General features: G+C 33.5%; 1 protein-coding gene across 4 annotated transcripts in view; it reads right to left on the bottom strand.

The window, feature by feature from the left end:
• LOC145260514 (GDP-D-glucose phosphorylase 1-like) overlaps positions 1-20000 on the bottom strand; it is a 119635-nt gene that overhangs the window by 58987 nt on the left and 40648 nt on the right. For all 4 annotated transcript variants that reach the window (XM_080118645.1, XM_080118646.1, XM_080118644.1 and 1 more), the window contains exons 3-7: positions 18949-19065; positions 6794-6988; positions 4886-4972; positions 4211-4269; positions 310-412 (exon numbers count right to left, since the gene is read on the bottom strand). In XM_080118645.1, coding sequence (XP_079974771.1) covers positions 310-412; positions 4211-4269; positions 4886-4972; positions 6794-6988; positions 18949-19065 — 561 coding nt within the window. The remainder of the gene's footprint in view (positions 1-309; positions 413-4210; positions 4270-4885; positions 4973-6793; positions 6989-18948; positions 19066-20000) is intronic.

Genomic DNA, 20000 nt, shown 5'->3' with positions numbered 1-20000 from the left:
ATCATATTTATACAATTATTACATTTTTTTTAATAATAATCATATTTATACAATTATTACATTTTTTGTGAAATTTTATACCATGAAACTGATTTCCAGCTTACTATAGTATCATCGTTTTCAAATCCAATGTAAACAAGTTCTTGTTGAGTTGTCTTCTTAAATCATTAAATTCTAACCAATTTCTACCACTTCCAATCATAACAATATTGTTCCACTGACATTCTGACATGCATTAACCTTTATCCAATCTATTGCTTTTGAACTTTCATAAGCAGTGACTTCCTAATAAAAAAAAAACATACTCACGCATTTTTCAACAGGCAATTGCTGATTCAAATAATAACAATGGTAGTGCTGATGGTTTACTGATGCCATGGCACACAAACTATTGAAACCTATCCGGAATCCACTGTTGCAAGAAATAAAGGTAATAATCTTACAAAAAAAACAAAAAAACAAAAACAAAAAAAACAAAAGTCAGCCATAATTACAAATGCAAAAGTTTGTAATTTTGGGGCACAAATCAGCATCTTCAAGATATTAATAGAGGACAACTTTTAATAACAAATAAAAAAAAAAACATGGACAATGAGTATAGTATCTTTCCTAGAACAACCAATCTTTGGGACACAATACTGTGGAGCTGCTTACCAGCTGACTATAACATGGCTGTTTTCAAGTTCCTGCTGAGCTGTCGTTTTTAATAAACAAACATTACCCAAGTTCTACCACTACTGATAATCACAATGTTCTCTCACTAGCAAACCGACACTCATTAATCCTTATTCTCAAGTGGCTTTTGGGTCCTGATAAGCAGTGACCCTCTCCCTTTGGTAAAAAAAAAAACTGATGAAAATATGAATAAAACTAAGACTAAATACTGGCAGGCTGGCAACCAGGATAAAAAGGGATCCTCAACCAAGCGAGAAGAGGTAAGTAATTGTATAAACCGTACTGCCTCTCAAGTGGCACTCCATTCATGATAGAGTTCAACCAGGATCAGGCATCAGATCGCGATTAAAAAAAAAGGTACTGGCCCCCTATTTCTAGCAACATTTAGAAGAGTGGCAAGTGAACCTTGGCTTTACTCTCAGAAGCTTTGTAACTCTCGCTTCCCTCATTTTGTCCTTTAGTTCTTACATTCCATGAGCAATGTTTCTGACAAAGGGGGAAGAATTGCTATTTTCTGGGTCGGAATCTACGCATATAACATTTATTATTGGCTAGTTTTTTATCCTGAAGTAGTAGCTTTTCTTTTTAGCTCCTTACATCAGGTGGTTTCATACCTTGCCTGGAGCTATTTAAAAAAAAAAAAACAAGTGAAGAATGCATGGTCCCCCATGAGTGCACAGTGAACGAGGCATGAGGAAAAATTACTAAGTTAAGCATTGCCTCCCCCCCCCCAATTTAGCCTCAAAAGTCCATAGGGGACGTGAAATCCTGGTGAAAATGAACAAACGGTGCAGTTTTAGGCCTTAACATATGTCAATTTGAGTTTTACACCATACAAAAAAAGAAATGACTAAGTCCTTCATTGTCCCCCCCACCTCATTTAACCCCAAAAGTCCCCAAGGCCTTAACATATTTAAATTTGAGTTCAGCACCATGCAAAACTGCTAAGTAGACATACACAGAAAATTTTGGACAAATATGGTAAAATAGTCCTAAAAATGGAGTGTTTTTATTAGCCCTAAAAGAGCACACCACACCCAAGAGTTATCGTGAAGTATAGACAAACAAAATTATACAGAAATCAGTTAGCTACAACTTTTCAGAAAGTTTTATAACAATCCAAGGCATCAATTTTTTTAAATAAGCACAAAAGTACCAATTTTAGCCATTTTAATCTGAAAGGAGGTGGGCAACTGGAGTTTTCCCGGAAAATCTGTTCTGTTACTTTTTTACTCATGTCATGTTTAATGTTTGTGCAAAATTTCAAAAAATTCCAAGGCATAGTTATTGAGAAAAGTGCAGACAGACGTATGGACAAACAGACAAGAGTGAATTGACAGGTCCACCCTCTTCTTATTGGGGAACCAAAAAGACTTAGAAACAAAAAAAAAAAAAAAAAAGAAAAAAAGCAGTTATATCTATTGCACAAAAGAAGGTGCTATTGTTTTGTTACTAATACTCCAAGTTTAAAAAGTGGAGTAAGAAATCAAATGAAATCCTGGCCAAGAAGATCAACGCATCTGATCTTTCTGAAGAGAAAATGTAGTTCTTCTTTGTTATTGTAGATAAATTTGAAAATTGAAATATTGAATTTCAAGTGAAACCAATTATATCTACTGAATTGTCATGTCAAAGTAATGAACATATCCAAAAATTACAAAAAAACAATAAGGTAATCCTTATCCTTGAGTGGCCTCTTGGTCTTGATAAGTGGTGATGCCTATGTAAAAAAAAAAAAAAAAAAGGTAGAAAATTAATTATTAATGAAAATGAAAATAGTTTTCAAAGACAATTAGCGAAACTTGAGTTTTGCAAAAAAAAAGAAACCAGAAAGTTCTAATTGTAACAGAAGGGAGACAAATATTTTCTGAAAACTGAAAATCTTAGGCCAATTTAACAAAACTCAATTTTCGCTAATTGTCTTCAAAATCTGTTTTCATTAATAATTTTCTACCTTATCGTTTTTCATAATTTTTGGATATTTTAATACTGTGACATGGCAATTCAGTAGATACTAGTGTTGGGATGATTAATCAGAATCAGGAATCAGAAAAATTGGAACTTTTTGGGGTATCAGAATCAGAAAAATTTGTGCCTATGTCCCAATGCCAAAAACGATTCTTTTGTTTTTTTTATGTGATTTCGTTTTAAATAAAATTGTCCACTATTAGTAGCAATGATAAAATAGTAAATATTTATTGCTTTTAAACTATCATTAAAACTAAATTTTATAGATTATCCCCTGGAAGTGTATTTTTCTTTTGAAAAAACATCCACACATTTAACATTTACTGTAAGATAATTATGAAAAAAATAATAACTCTATATTTAAATATTTAGAGATTTATAAAGAATCAGAATTGGTAATTGTATTGGCATCTGAAAAATATTGGAATCTTCTCATCACTAGTAGATACCAATTTAATATTTCCATCTTCGAATTTTGCTACAATAATGAAGAAGAATGGAAAATGCTTTCATAAAGAAGAAAAATAAAAACCCTAAATGATTTTGTGCTGTTCTTTACTGAGCGCATTTACGACCAATGTTATTTAAATAAAAAAAAAAGAAGAAAATAAGGAAAGAGAAGAAAACAAATTGTCATCAAAAAACAAGACTCAAGCTGTCTTTGTGTTATATATTAGGGGCCCTATGTCAATGGTGATTAACTTAGCTAGTGTGAATTTAGACAAGGGTCACACCAAGTGCATAATAATAATCCAGATCTACAAAACAGATTCGTTTCCAGAGATGAGTCACATAAAGTCAAGGCAGAGGGCAGCAAGTAAAATAGTAGACAAAACAGAAATATGAAGATATGACGAATGATGTCATGTTTTTGGAGCTGAAACACTGGTTTTTAAATCAGTCTCTCTGTGTAAGCCATGTGAACAAGACACCATCAATAATGTATTATTTTCATAAAGATTTAAAGTGGGGTCAAAATAACAAAAAAGGAATTTTCTTCCTTGAATAATTGTGATGATTATCTGTATACTATTAATGCTTGAATAGATTTTATTAAATATTTCTACTGGATAAATTTACGTAAATTTTGGTGAACAGTATTCATTTTCCTTGACAAGTAAGTACATCATAAATTTTTTAGGCTTTTTCTATCTAACAGACACATTCCATCTAAGTGTAACACTGAAGAAGCTCCCTTTTTTTCTCTAAAATTAACAAAGTCAATTAACTCAGTTTAAAATTTGTTTGGTTGGATTGCTTTATGGCATATCAGCCCTTTTCAAGTTATTTTGGTAAAAGTTTTTACGCTTCAATTTCTTAATATCTGCTAATATTTAATCAGACTTTTTTCATCCAATCTCCATATGTTTTTTTTTTTTTTACAAAGAGTTCTGTTTCTACGTCAATCAACCATGCTTTGTTTCTTTCGGCAAGGTGTGTGTCTGTTCTCAAGTAGGTTTTATTTCTGCCAGGTGTCATTTCCAGTACACCAAAACCTGATATTTAACATTATGTTACCCCCAAGCAATTTTTGCATGGAGAAAATATAACAAAGTATTCGACTTACGGATGCTTACTGAGTAGCAAGCACTCCAAACTTAGTGTCAGTCCAAATGTGGTTATGGCCTGCAAAAAATGAAGAAAAAAAAATCAATATTTATTCATTATTTCCAAAATAAAATAAAAATTGGCTAAAGACATTAATTCTTTCACCCTCAACTGGGCACTTTTCTACAGGGAGGGGGTTGCTTTTTTCGCCAATATTTTAGAAAGTCATCCCTTCTTTTCAATTGTCTAGGCTTAATTTAAACCTATGTCACTTCTGGTTTGGTGATGGCTGCAACAGCAAACATGTCACTTTTTTTTTTCACATTCTTTTCCTCCTTCACAGTACGGGTTTGAGCCTGCCTGCCTGCTACCGCTTTTTTTTTTTTTTTTTTTATTTTGCTCAACACACACTTCCAAACACTCGGGCAATGCCGGGAACCCAAGCTAGTTCTGTATAAGTGCCAAAGTTATTTTCTTTTCAAACATAACTCAATCTCAAAACTGAGGAATATTTTAACATGTATTTTGTGTGATTACCATATATGTGAAAAAAAAAAAGAAAAGTTAGGGAAACCTTTAGCTTTGGTATATAAAAATAGATATTTTTTTTAATAAGTTATGCTATTTAGATTAAAGTTACTTCTGTTGTTAATAAATCATGGTGAAATATATCAAACGTCGAAAGAAAACTTACTTGAGGATAATCATGATTCACTTGAGGTACAATCAAACAATGTCCAAATTCCAAGGGACTCACATTAACGATAATCATATTTTCATCCTGGTTAAACAAAAAGGCAAAAAAGAAAAATATTGTCTTAAATGAAGCAAGAAAACATAGCTTTCCATTTATGATACTTTAGACATACTGTACCGATTCAACATTGCCCAGTGATGTATTTACCCACGATTTGCTTTGCTTTTTATTTCTTTAAATTATGCGTAACATTTTCAATAACAAAATAAATAAGACTAATTGTTACAGGGAAAGGCTGTCCCCTTTCCATGTAAATAAGAAGAATATTAAATAATTGAAAATGAGATTAGGATAAGCCTAGAATCGAACCCTGGAGGCAAAGTTAAGAAATAGAATGTGAGAAATTAACCCTATTGTTAATTCTGAATATTAAATATGTCAGTAAAAGAATGAACAATGAAAATTAAAAATATATTGTTAAAAAATAGGTTAGGAAAGGACTCTTTTGTGTGCAGAAGTGCGTTTTGGACAAACACATGCATAACCACATGAAATTAGTCACGTTTGAAAAGCACACTTCTGACGTCATAGACGAAGGACATTTCTCCATATTATGGGTTCGAATTTCAGTCAGCTAGTCAGTCAGAGAGTCAGCAAGAGAACCAGAGAGTTGGTCAGTTAATCCCTCGGGAGTGAAGAGAGAACATTTAACCATGTAGATACAAGTGAATTCCTGACGTTCATTCGACCGGTCGATCCGATAAATAAACAAGTCATCATTTGTACGTGTTGTCTTGTGTCGTCATTCAGTTACAACAGAAAAAGGTAATGTGTTTATAATCAATTATAACGAACTCTTGTGTAAACCTTTCGAAGTTAAGTGTCCCTACCATCATCATAAGTGAAGTATCTCCCTCTCCTCTAATCTGTGTTAAGAACTTGTATACATCTCCAGTCAGTATATATATATGAAGTCCCAAGCATCCCAGAACTGTATAAATATCTTCTCTCTCCTTCATTATCACTATCATTATATCCGTTATATGTATTGTCTCCAATATGAACACCCGTGTCATCTCCTTAATATGTACCCCTATGCAACATAATGCTACTAAGGCTAAGCTTCTTTCCTTTAACAATTACAAGAAACCTCAACCACTGATTACCATGAATAATAATAACATACAAGCTGAAAGCTTTTCATTAAAAGTCCTTGACGTAACATTCACAGGAAATCTCAATTAGAACACATACACTGAAGACATTGTCAAGGTTCCTGCAAAGAAGGTGAGCTCCCTCTACTATGCTAAAAAATTACTCACACGTATTATTTATTCCTACAAAACCACAATTTCCCATGCATGGAGTATTGTTTCATAACTAGGTTGATGAATTTAACACTAGTCTCTCACTCTTAGATAGGATAAAAAAAAAACAACCTAATACGTTCCGCACTATCAACCAAGTTCCAACCCCTCTCCCATCGCCACAATCTTGTATCTCTGTGACTGTTTTACAAGTATTTTAATGGAATGTGCTCTGATGAACTCATAACACTTTGTGCCTCATCGACATACATACCAACTCGACAAGCAGCAAAATCCTACCCCCTCACCGTTGAGATCAGTAAATGTTAGGAAAACTACTGGATTGATCTGGTTGAAATTTAAGGATTAAGAGGAATTAGTCACTACAATACCACTTTTACTCTAGAAGTTTTTTTCAAAAACTACTAGTCCAATTTGGCTGCAATTTTGTATGGACCTTTGTTATGAGAAGGTGTAGCAAACTAAGTATTATGGTATCCATTTGATGTAGCCCTTAAAAAATATGTCTTTACCTGGGCAACATCAAATTTCCCTGCTTCTTATCTGCAAAGTTCAGATAAAAACTGATTATACTTACATGTTTGAAGATGTCAGAGAGCGACGTAGTGGCTGGTGTCACTGGTTTACTTTCTGACCAATGTGATCCAATCGGATATAAAAGCACTTCCTGTTTTGCAATCTTCGTAAAATTAAATTTGCTCGGATCAAATTTTTGGTTGACACTTTGGATATCCTGGGCTTTTCGTCTCTCTGTAAACCTTTGTGGGTTTAACTGGAAGAAAAAGGAAATATTTAGATACATTTATAGATAGTTAATTTTCCTTGATTCCTATGTTAATTTCTGATGGCCTGAAGGTAAAATACCAGCCTACAAAGTCAAGAGTGACCTTATAACTGGGTTCAAATCTTCCAACGAGCAGTAATTGTTACTTCCTACACTAACAAGTATCAACAATGAAACCATCCTACATTATTTCATACAATATGGTAATAAGTTGTATGAATTATGAAAACAATATTACTAGTAATAACAACTCTGAAAAAAAAAAGACAATATGAGAACCTCACAAGATAATATTGGAAACAGGAAGAAAAAGAAAAATAGATGAAGAAATTGTGTATGGTTTAATCCACCCTACAGCACACACATACAAAATAATTTTCTCCTACTAGGTTACTAAGTCTATTTTGAATCTTGTCAAGACAGGATAAGCTGCTTCTAGCAGTTCCTGCCCAGATGTAGCAACAGTACTCCATCTTTGGACGTACCTGGTAGAGAAGTGCATCAGTAGTGAGATATGTACTGGATCGATAGAAGGGTCCCATCATTTTCTAGCAACCTTGTCAACGGATTTGATGTATGTGTTCCATTTCAGATTAGGAGTACAGGTCAAGTCCAGAAGTTTGTCAAAACATGGAGCCTCCCCAAGACAAGAGCCATTCATTTCGATTGATGCCAGATGGGGATCAAAGCAGTGATGATGGAAAGATAGAAGCTTGGTTTTAGATGCATTAAAAGTAACCAGCCACCTCTTTCCCCATTCTACCACGTGCTCAATATCAGAGGAGAGAGAATCAGAGAGAATTCTTTTGTTTACAGTCTTTGATGTGCTGCCATAGATGGTGGTGTTGTCAGCATAAATGTCTACGAATGATCTAAGGATGTGATTTAGAAGATCATTGATGTAGATCAGGAAGAGAGTTGGACCCCTGAGAAACTCCAGCATTAATACTGTGAGCTTCTGATTTCTGCCCATCAACCACTACTCTTATTAACCTATCAGAGAGAAATGATTTAATAATAGTTGTGTATAAAAGCCTAAATACACATATTCTAGATTCAATTTTAAACAATAAATATTAACTATTTATAAATAACAAATTAAAAAGTATTATATAAATTATTTTTAGTGTTGATTAAAACAATATGATCACGTTATATTTATACATTTGTAAGGCGTGAATAGCTCTGCCATAAAAATCAAAGATAGCGTAAATATCATAAAACACTATTGCATTTTTTGCGTTTTTTTTTTTTGTTGTTTTTTTTGTTGATTTATGTAATTATGCCCACATTCTTTTTTTTATTTTTGGAATTAATGAGTTCTTAGTCTTCTGATGAGTCAAGCTGGAAGCCGAAGATATTGAAAAATTGACATAATAATTATATGATTGCTTCTGCGCTATGAAACAAGAATTGAACATTTTAACATGCTGAAAGAAATAAACGGCAAGATGTAAATACCTTGAAATTTGGAATATAGATTTTTTGTCATTTATTTGTATATGCTCTGTAGTTATATTTAACATACATTGAACTAGATAAATACAAGGATTAGTTTATAAAGAGTGAAATATAATTGAATAAGCATATATATATATATATATATATATATATATATATATATATATAGTCATCCACATACAGTACTGTTTCGCTGTTTCACAGCTCATCAGTGCGGCTAGACAGGCAACTACCTCAAGCCAGGATTGAAACCCGACCGTCTGTACGACAGTCAAAGCTCCTAACCATTACGCTATTGGCGGCTGCTGAGCGAGTAGTGAGTTTAACAATGAGTATGTATATATATATATATATATATATATATATATATATATATATATATATATATGAACATCAAATTTTTTCTTTGCTTTGGATTATACCACCATGGTTTTTATGATGCTAGATTATACTATCATGTTTCTCCTTTTATTCATTGAGCCTGGATTTCATCTTGAGTCCTTTTAATTTCTGCCTCCTATAAATTTTCGTCCAAACTTTAGTCTTCAGTTTATGTGCTAATCAGCAAAATTTATAGACTACCTATGAATATTATTTTGCTAATGACGTTTCCTCTGATGATATAAGTTATTTATTGAAACTCTATGAAAAACGAAAAAAAAACGTTAGATCTTTGTATTCCTTGTAGAAAAATAAATTTATTGTAAATTGTTAATTTACAGAATTTAATTCCAAATTTTTACTTAAATATATTTGCAAATCTTTGCAAATAAGTTGCTTTTATTTGTTTTTTTATCTTTTTCTATAAATCTTTTTGATTTTACTTTATATTTTATTTTACCTTTTTAGTCGTCTACTTTTAAATTTCACTTTCATTTAATTTCATTAATTTAATTACTTTAAGATTATTAAACTGTGGACGAGACAGTTAACATCGTCAAAACGTTGATTAATCTACACAGGAATTTTCGGATGTTTATATAATTTTACTTATAAAAGCTCTACGCTGTTGAGAACTTTTGAAAAAGTATTGATTTTTAGTTCAATACATTTGAATTTTATATATATACTAGCGGGGGTACCCGGCGTTGCCCGAGTGTTTGTTTCCGGGGCGGGGGGGGGGGAGTTTTAAAAAATGTTATGGTAGGTAAGTAGGAAGGATCAAACCCGGAGTCATGAGTAAAAGTAGGAAAATAAAGTGTGAAAAAAAAACAAAAAAAAAAAACATCTGCAACGTTAACAGTTCGGCCACCAAGAAAAGTCCATTCCAGTTGTTTAGGAAAAAAAAAAAAAAAAAAAAAAACGACTACGGTAGGTCGGCGCGAACATGAAAATATAATGTGAATTGTCCAGCAAGCTAACCACTACGCCACAGAGCACTGCAGCTTAGTTTAGTGATTTTAAATAACTTCACATGAAAGAACTACGAAGCCAAACCGGTGTTCTCTTCTCAACTGTTCCTTGTGAACGATCCCCAAACGGTGTTAAGTGGTGGCAGGGGGAGGAGGAATTTATTAGAGAGAAAATATTTTACCACTTCCATTGATCTTAACCGATTTTGGCCGTGACTTCTCAGCAGAAAAAGTATAGAAATCTAAGATTATCGAGGAATTTGAGAAATAATAAGCCTATAACACACCTCAGATATTGTTCTGCCGTTTGTGCATATTATATTTGCATGAAATATCTTGATTTTTAATCCTATTAAGGTCAAAATCCGACGTGAAAAAATGAGTTCATTTTATTTATATAGAGATAGAGAAGAAGATATATACTAGCAGAAGTACCCATCGTTGACTGGGTTCAAAAACAGCCTACAGAAAATGGACTGTGATTGATGAAAGTATGATAGGTTATCAAAAGGAGGGGGTTGTAAAGAGATAGGTTTTGATACTCAAAAATTTTACCCTAAGCAAAATATGATGAAAGTAAAGATAATTTTCACGAAAATATATTTTTTTATATCAACTTTGTTTCCATTTGTAACCAAGAGTAACCAACAAAATGATGTTTCCTTACAAAGAGAAAATGTTATATATATAATAATATAAATATATAAGAAATAAATGTTACCATAGTCAAGAAAAGTTACTTTTATGGTAGAAAAGTTCATTGGTTTGTATTTTTAAGTAGTTTGTAAAAAAAGTTTTTTTTTTTTTAATTCATGAACCGGTTTAAAATCAAAATCAAAATGGCAGTGACTTTGAAATGGAGAACCCCGTTTTCAATTTGAAGGAGGGGCACCTGAGCATTCTGTGTTAACAATTTAAGAGAGTTTCGACAATGTAAGGAATATTTATAAACATATTCTAATGTTTTCCGTTACTTTGTGCTTGAGGAATATTCGATTATGGCATGTGTAGTTTATATAAAAATTCATTTAAGTAGTTATCGCCTCAAATTTCATTTTAATTTCGGTTCGCTGAAATTATTTCAAGTAAAGAGCATTAAAAACTATTTCAAAATAAAAAAAAAACATGAACTGAACTTTTATTGACTATGGTAACATTTATTTCTTGTATATTTATTTTTTCAGGTAGTCGTTTGTTGGCTTTTCTGCTAAACACTCTTACTAAATAATATCGGCGAAATATCGAAAAACAAATAAACAAAAACAGTTTTGAAAAATAATGAAGCTTTACTTTACTTTAGTAAAATAATCCGAAACACCAAAATGGGATATCAAAAAAATAAACACGTAATTACTTTAGTTTTTTAAAGCAAAGAATCGATATAAATATGAATAAGAATAAAATGGCGCCCTTTTCAAGCAGAACAGGTTCGTTTTAGTTTTACAGTATTGAACGGTGTAGTATTGCGCCGTCGGATTCAGGGTTGTGCTATTGTAATGTAAAGAACACGCAGAAAGGGTTGTAATCAACTGAATTCCTTCTAGTACACTGACAAAAAAGCTTAAACAGATATAAAAATAAAACGGCTATGCAAATGTTTTTAAAAAGACACATAATCACGTGAGCAGGATTTTTTCCTTCTTTTGACACGATAACAAGTAACGTTCTTATTTTTTTTATTATTTATCTATTTGTCTATTTTCAAAAGAGTGCCACATGCAAGTAGATAAGGAAAAAAACAGAGTTATGCAAAATTTGTGTCGAGAATTGTCTAAAGTTCCGACTTTCTTTTTTGGCTTTCACTTTAATAAGAACATGAATTTATGAGGTGAATTAATTCGACACAATATGATTCAACTCCAAAAAATGAATAAAAGCTAACGTGAATTAAGATTAAAATTAAGGTGTTATTGTGGACCCTCACCCCTTTTAAAAAACCTTGTTAAACTTTTAAATTCTATGGAGGTCAGGCGCGAACGAACACCCAATAATTTTATTATACCATATTTCTTCAAACTGAAACATAATTATTAAAGTATACTTACGCAAATAGATATGAAAAGTCTTTGTTAAAGTTTGTGCCATATTTCCATAGAGTCTCTTTGTTGCTTCGGTTGCTTGGAAATTTGGGTAGAAAGTACCAATCAAGAATCTATTCTGTGACAATCAGCTCGAAAGGTGCGGCGCCAGGAACTGGCCCAGTACCTGTCAGACTAAGGTACCTCGTCTGGGTATCACTCAGGATTCTGCCATAAAAACTTTTGGGTGGGGTAAATTTATTGTTTGCTGCCTGAGGCACTCTGACGGAGGAATGCCAACGGCGGTACCCAGTCAATTTTTGCTAGATAAGAGTGCCCTTCCTTTAAGGGAGCTTGCTTGGCATCCTCACTTTCTCAACTTTGTGTCACATTATGCTGAGGTGGGCAGCATGTAAATCTCTACTGTTTGACCTACTGTCACCTACCTCAATTTTATATCACCCGTCTCTAGGAACAATTCTGTTTGCAGATTAAGGTTATCATAACATGAACTAAGTATGACCTTTGTCAAAATTCACACTAGCTAACTTAATTAATCCAAGTAAAAGTTTTGAAACAAAAACTCACCTGTATAACTTTTAGAGGGACTAGATTGCTACGTTTAATCTGACCCTAACCTAATCCTAAATTGATTCCCATTTATTTTGCCAATTCACTGAATTTCAGTTTTCACAGCAGAATCACTCATTTATTTTATATTTTTCTCACATATGCACAAAATTTTAATTGAAGATAGCTCAGCTTATAATTACAAAGTTATCATTTACCCATGCATGGAGTATTGTTGCCACATCTCGGCTGGTGCATCCACGACTTGTCTCTCATTCTTAGAGTTATCAATGTTGCATCCTTGTGCTTGTTTTACAAGTACTTTAACGGAATGTGTTCTGACGAACTCATAGCACTTGTACTCCCTTGACGTATATACCCTCGGCAAACCTATCATGCAACAAAATCCGACTCCTTCACTGTAGATGCCAGAAAACCTTCTACTCTAATAGTTTCTTCTTTCAGACGGCTAGACTTTGGAATTCCATCCCTGTTTCCTGCTTCCCTGATGTACTAACATGCAGAAGTTTCAATTTAATGTGAACATACTCCTTCACTTCCACTTATTTAAAAACTTGTTTTTAAAAACTTAGTTGAGTAATTATATGTAAGATTAAACTGTCACAGCAAATTACTCCTCTCCACTTTACAAATTGATATTTTCTTTGTATCCCCCCCCTCACTCTGATGAGTTAAAAGGCTGTATAAATGTCTATCTCAGCTCTGTATTATAATATGATAAAAGAATTATCATCACAGTCATCGTCATGATGTAAACAGTATATAAGTGTCATTATCTTCTTCTATGTATTATGTGTCTCCGATATGACCCCCCCCCCCGACTACATAACAGTTAGATCACTGAAGTTAAGCAACGTGGAGCTTGACCAGTACTAGATGGGTGACCATTTGGAAATGCTGGGCATTGTATGTCATATTCCTGCTATTGAGATATATTTGCGCCTGGAAACTGCTTGCGAATTTAATATTCCCTGTAAACTTCCTCCTTCAGAGGAAGTCAGCATAGCTCACCCAGGGCTAATACCACATTAGGTATTACCAGTTCGACATTTTTTTGTTTTTTATGCTAAAAAAGTCTGTAGATCACATGATTGATACCGCGGCAGGTTGTATAATTGTTAGCTAACAGTAATTTATTTTTCTTTTCTGATCATCTTTGCTCAGAAATGATCATATCGTTCTCAGCTTTTGATCACAAAATAATGTGTCCGCAGCAACGGTGCTACAAGCAGCAGCAGCTGCCATTATAATTTGAAATTTGTGCTTAATTTCTAAGCTCGGTTCTGATTGGTGCAAGCATTTGACTTCCTTTCTAGCTTGTTCAATCAGAGACCATCTATCAGACGAACTGAGTACACAACACTCCCCCCCCCCAGGACTACATAACATAACATGAATTGTTAACTTTGTGTAATAACAATTTTAAAAATTAATTTTCTTCCCTTGAAAACTGTAACGCTGGGCAAACTGTTCCTCTCCATTTTACAATTTTTTCTTTGAAAAATATTTCTATAACGTGAAAATTATGTCATTTAACTGATATTAATCCAAAAGTTTAAAAATAAAAAAGGCGAAAAAAAGATATTAAGAGGAGTTATCAAATACTTTGTGTAATAACAATTTTAAAGATTAACAGAATATGCATTGATAGTTTTAGATTTAATTTGTTTAAAAATATAAGTTATAAAAACGAATTCTTTGAAAATCAATGAACTAGCTTCAATAATCAAAACTAAGAACAATTTTAATCAAATTTTGATTCATTTGAGATATGTTTAAGATTCTAACTGTTCCTTTGAGTGCAATTGTTTGTATTTCTCTTACACTTGGTTCACCGGATGTATTCAACAGATAATTTTTTAAAATTCTTTTTCATGGGTTCAGTTGTTCCTATAATTACTGGACTGATAATCTAATGTGTGTATTAAAGACAGGCTTAAATGTAATAACTTAAGAGGATTATCAAGTTATTTATCTATTTTCCACTACAAGTGATGTGACACAAGAGACGAAAAATGTTATTTGAAATACTAGCGCCCTAGAAGAAGAGCACCTTGGCCTACAAAAATGTCTGGGCATAGCAACCCCAACAGCATTCCTCAGTAGAGGCGCTTCAGGTAATTAGCAATAAACTAATGCCTTCTCAAATTGAGGATGGACCTCCTAGAACTGCACAGGACATGAAGTAGAACTTAGTCAACAAGGAACAAGCCATCTCAACAATGGCCTAGATGCTGTTAACTTTGATGCTGAGAGACACACTCATCCTCTCAAAGGATGATTAAATCCAAACAATATAGAGAGATGTAAGCAGGAAAGAAAAGTTCAATGGTATGATCACATTGAAAAAAAAATGGATGAAATTTCTTGGGTTAGTAGATGTAGAACAGTTGAGGTAGCAAATTCAGTTCACATTGTTGTTTTTGATTTAGACTTTGCAGAACATGATTGAGTTTTGCAAGGAGAAAGGACAAAAACAATAACATCCATGCTTGATGCATTTTCAGTCAGAAAGTCAGTACCTTCAGACAGTCTGATCTGGTAGTAGCAAAGACTTCAGAAGAATATTACATATGGACAGTATAGAGAGATGTGTGCAGAACAGGAGACTTTGATGGTATGGTCATGTTGAAAGAATGGATGAGCATTCTTGGGTTAGTAGATGTAGTACAGTTGAGGTAGCAAGTTCAGTTTACAGGAGAAAACCAAAGAAAACATGGGAGGAAGTGATAATGGACTCGAGAGAAAAAGGGATAAATAAAGACTTGGCCAAAGATAAGTTAGTTTGGAAGTCAGTTTCTAAAAGCCATCCAATACATACCAGTATGTAAAATGGATGTTAAACTGAAGATGATGATGATGTAACTTTGCTTGCATGGCAGCGAGACATGGGGCACTAATACTTTTGCTTTGCAATGACTTTGGTATAATGCATAGGTTAGTGCATGATACTATAGATGCCCCCATCACCAAAGTAAAAAATGAAGAACTATAACAAAAAAAGAAAAAATAAGTTCATCAGCAGAACAATAGGAAGCTTAGAAAAACAATGGAGAGGAAATTGTTCAATAAGGAACACAAAGTCAGCTGAAATAGGATTGTTAATCAACGTGTGGCTGGTGACTGGAACAAAAGATCGGGCATACAGGTTGATACATTTAGAGTTAGTTTATGGATTGTTTTAGAAATGGCAGTGAATTTTGTGACAGGTTACAAAAGTTTGGGACAATTTACTGATACTCTTGAGTTAGTGACGATTGAAGACAGTTTCCAATTTGCCACAATTGATAGATCAATGGTCCCCCAAGATAAATCAGAGAGATTGGAGTCAACAGCAGGTGAGAGTAGTTCGGGCAAAGAAGAAAATCACTGGGAAGTGACACAACCAGAGAGCTAGTGACAGACAATGTTTGGGGTTCCTTTTTCTACGATACATGATGGTATCGTAGTATCTCACACACACACACACACACACACACACACACACACACACATACGCCCAGAGCTCGCCTGATTTACATCAAATACTTGTCTACTGTAAATTTCTGTAAAAATGTAAACCAAATCTCAGAGCAGATATTGAAGTTATTTGTAGTTTTTTTAATTTCTTCTATTATTAGTTACGAAAAGAAAGGAAAAGAAAAAAGCAACATCTCTACAACTGCTAATTCATTACTTTGAGAGAGACCTCATTTTCTACTGAGCAACTACTTACATGTTAAACTGACAAATAGCAGTTTCTATTCACAACACAGAATGGGAAAGTAATTTACAATGGAGTAGAAGAATTTCTCATGCAACGCTACAAGTCTCTTATTAGTATGATAATGTAACATCTGTAACATTTTTAACAACAAAAAAAGAATTCTTTATACATATGTGTGAGGCGTTTATACCATTGTCTTATCTTATGCCGCTGTTGCTCTTCATTTCATCCTCTGTTAAATTAAGACAAATAAAACTATTTTCATGAAGAAAGTAGCACAGAAACGTGTAACAGAGTGCAGATGTGAGTATGCAAATACATACGAAATGCAAAATGACGTCACTGTAAGGAAAAAGACTATCAAAAGAAGAGAGGGCAAGGGATGATCACATGAGAGACATCACAACAGTAACATGGCAAGTGCTCGTCTGAACTCCAATCTCTGGTCCCCCCCCTCGCCAATCCTTCACAAAAAACACCCGTCTAGCTGAATCCACTGTGAAAAATTTCCCCCACTCTTTATCTGTGCCTAAACCAAAATGTAGATTCCATGAACAAAGCTTCTTTCTTAGAACTGCACGCCTGTGGAACTCTGTTCCGTCTGCCTGCTTCCCACCTGACTACAACTTGGATGTCTTTAAGTCCAACGTTAACAAATTCCTAATGAACTGCCCTCTTAAGTAAACACTTCATTAAATCTCCACACTAACGTACTGTACTTGCAATAACCCTTATCCCTGAGTGGCTTCCGGGCCTTGATAAGTGGTGACCACCGTGTAAAAAAAAAAAAAAAAAGAAGCTACGTGTGGCGGGAGAATGAGGAAATAAATTTTCTTGTTACAAGATAAAATTGAGTCCATGTCATTCTTTGTCTTGGTCTCCTTTGTGATGTGGGCTGCATACAACATAGTGGATCCCATGTGTGTAACGTTTACGGACGCTCACTGAGTTTTCTTCAAGGTTTTATTTGAAGAGAGTCGACTCAGGAGAAAGAGACTAATATTATCTTAATAATTACTTCTTAACTTTCTAACTTAATGAAATCAGTGATGCACACGAACAGAGACATGTGTAACATTCGCTAAGATTATCAGTTTCCAACATCATTATCCATGTCTGGTTTGCATGGCATCCACAGAGAAGCTGAAAAATTTTGTTTCTTTCCGCTCAAAAATGTGATGTAATTCTTCATCATCTCTCTGTTTTATCTACAGCATTTGACCTCTAACCTCTGTCTTAACTTTATGTCACCTGTCTCTAGGAGTGAGTCTGTTTGCAGATTAAGGTTATCCTGACGTGCACTAAATGTAACTCTTGTCAAAATTCACACTAGCTAACTTAATCGCTACTGACATAGGGTCCCTAATGTGTAACACATCTATACATATATATATACACATGCACAAATGACACGCTTTTGAACTAGACAGAAACACGAGAGAAAAAGAAAAAAAGCACAAAAAGACACAGAAAGAAAAAGTCGATGGAGAAGAGAATAAAAATTGAAATGTACATAACTAGGTAAAAAAAAAAAAATCCAATCAGAGATCAAAAGGCTGTGTGAGCAACGAAAAGACAAGTACAAAATGCACAAATAAAAAGAAAAATGAAAGAAAATTTGAACTGTAAATATAAACCTTTATAAAAATCAATGACATTTTATATGTTTTTTTTTTTTGCATTGAATATATAAACAACGATCTGGATATACAAATTCACCTTTTTTAATCTCTATCGCTTCTTTACTATTATGTAAACAGAACTTTGTATGTGTGTGTGTGTGTGAGTTCGTTCCCTGTGGACTCCGAAACGGCTGGGCCGAGTTTTATGAAATATCACATGAGAGTACTTTTTGTGCTTGGCAGTGTTCTTAGATAAGTTTTGTATTGGAGTGTCTTCAATAAGTACTGATAATCGAAATAATCCAATGAAATAATAAACAGGCGATTTTGACCACCTTACACAGCCTAACATCACAAGTGCATTTGAGAAGTTTTATTACCACACAAGCACATAAAATCAATAGTAGGTTCTTTGATATGACACGGGTGTGTTCAAAATGATTGTTTCTGTTTAGAGAACGACTAAACCATGATACTTAACTTTTGCATTTTAAACGTTAATTCAAACCATTATATATAAAAAAAAATCTCCCCATTTATTTTATAAGCCCTTCCCCATTTATTTTAATAAGCTTCTTCCCATTAATTTTGATAAACCCTTCCACATTTATTTTAATAAGCCCTTCCCCATTTATCTTAATATGCTTTTCCTGATTTATTTTAATAAGCTCTTCCTGATTTATTTTAATAAGCCCTTTCACATTTATCTTAATAAGCTTTTTCCCATTAATTTTAATAAGCCCTTCTCCATTTATCTTAATAAGCTTTTTCCCATTAATTTTAATAAGCCCTTCTCCATTTATCTTAATAAGCTTTTTCCCATTAATTTTAATAAGCCCTTCTCCATTTATCTTAATAAGCTTTTTCCCATTAATTTTAATAAGCCCTTCTCCATTTATCTTAATAAGCTTTTTCCCATTAATTTTAATAAGCCTTTCTCCATTTATTTTGATAAGCCCTTCTCCATTTATTTTAATAAGCTTTTTCCCATTAATTTTAATAAGCCTTTCTCCATTTATTTTGATAAGCCCTTCTCCATTTATCTTAATAAGCTTTTTCCCATTAATTTTAATAGGCCTTTCTCCATTTATTTTGATAAGCCCTTCTCCATTTATTTGGATAAATCATTTATTTTAGAAAGCTCCACTATGTTTATTTTACAAAGTTCCTCGTTTCCATAAACCTTCAAATACCATACCTGTGCTATGTATCCTCTTCTCCCAGGTATAATCCGTGTTTCCAAATCATTTAGTTTATACTTGAAATATCCTTTGCTCATTGCATCTTTCCATCTGGTGTGGATTTCCTGATCAAACTGAAAAAAAAAAAAGAAAAAAAAAAGATAAAACACTAACACATCAGGAGAGAACATTCTAGATCACATTAGGAATTACCATAACTTATCCATAACAATTAGAAATGATGGATCTCCTAAGATAATCTATTAGGACTTCCACAACCACCCCATAGGGATTACTTTTTGTAAACAAACCGATGTGTTAATCCATTGTAATCACCATAAGTCAGAATTATCTAATTTTAATTAACTAATATATTTTACTAGCAGGGCTACCCTATGCTACACGGGACAAAAGTGTAACATATTTCTATTAAAATTTCTATCTATCTACTTCCCTTTTCCCACCCACCCCCCTCTTTCACTTCCACCCAGTCCATTCCTCTCTAGTTGGACACGCGCGCGCGCGCACGCACACACACACACACACACACACACACACACACACACACACACACTTGTTTATATAATAGATTCCTCTGGGAATGAATCAGCATTTCCTTTCCCAACTAGTACACACCATCACTGAAAAACCGACACTCCCTGACTCATTTGATCCGCAGAGAATGAATAAATTTCTTTAAATTTTAGATATTATTCATCCAGGATAACATCGATCAAGAATATAGCAACTTCATCAGTATCTGTTTTATCACTTTTTTTTTTTTTTTTTAGTTTTAGCCAAATACACACATACACATAGACAACTGCACTTTATGTGATACTATCGATGACCTCTCCTCCAAGTATTAGGAAGCAAGAGAGGAAAAAAAGAAAAAAAGATAACAAAAGAAAGAGGAAATGGGTTTATCTGCAGAATCATGGAGAGGAAGTTGTTCACCATGGTAGAATAAAGAAAGCTGAAGCAGGGTTGTGAATCAGGGCATGGTATCGAAAAAGAAACAAAATGATCAAATATATTTTTGGAGTTAGTTTTGTGAGTGTCAATGGGT

Source organism: Euprymna scolopes, chromosome 36 (assembly GCF_053919585.1).
Source record: "Euprymna scolopes isolate OS-2025 chromosome 36, ASM5391958v1, whole genome shotgun sequence".
Lineage (NCBI taxonomy): Eukaryota > Metazoa > Mollusca > Cephalopoda > Sepiida > Sepiolidae > Euprymna > Euprymna scolopes.
The sequence above is the reverse complement of the archived record's forward strand: the minus strand, read 5'-3'. Positions and strand labels throughout refer to the sequence as shown.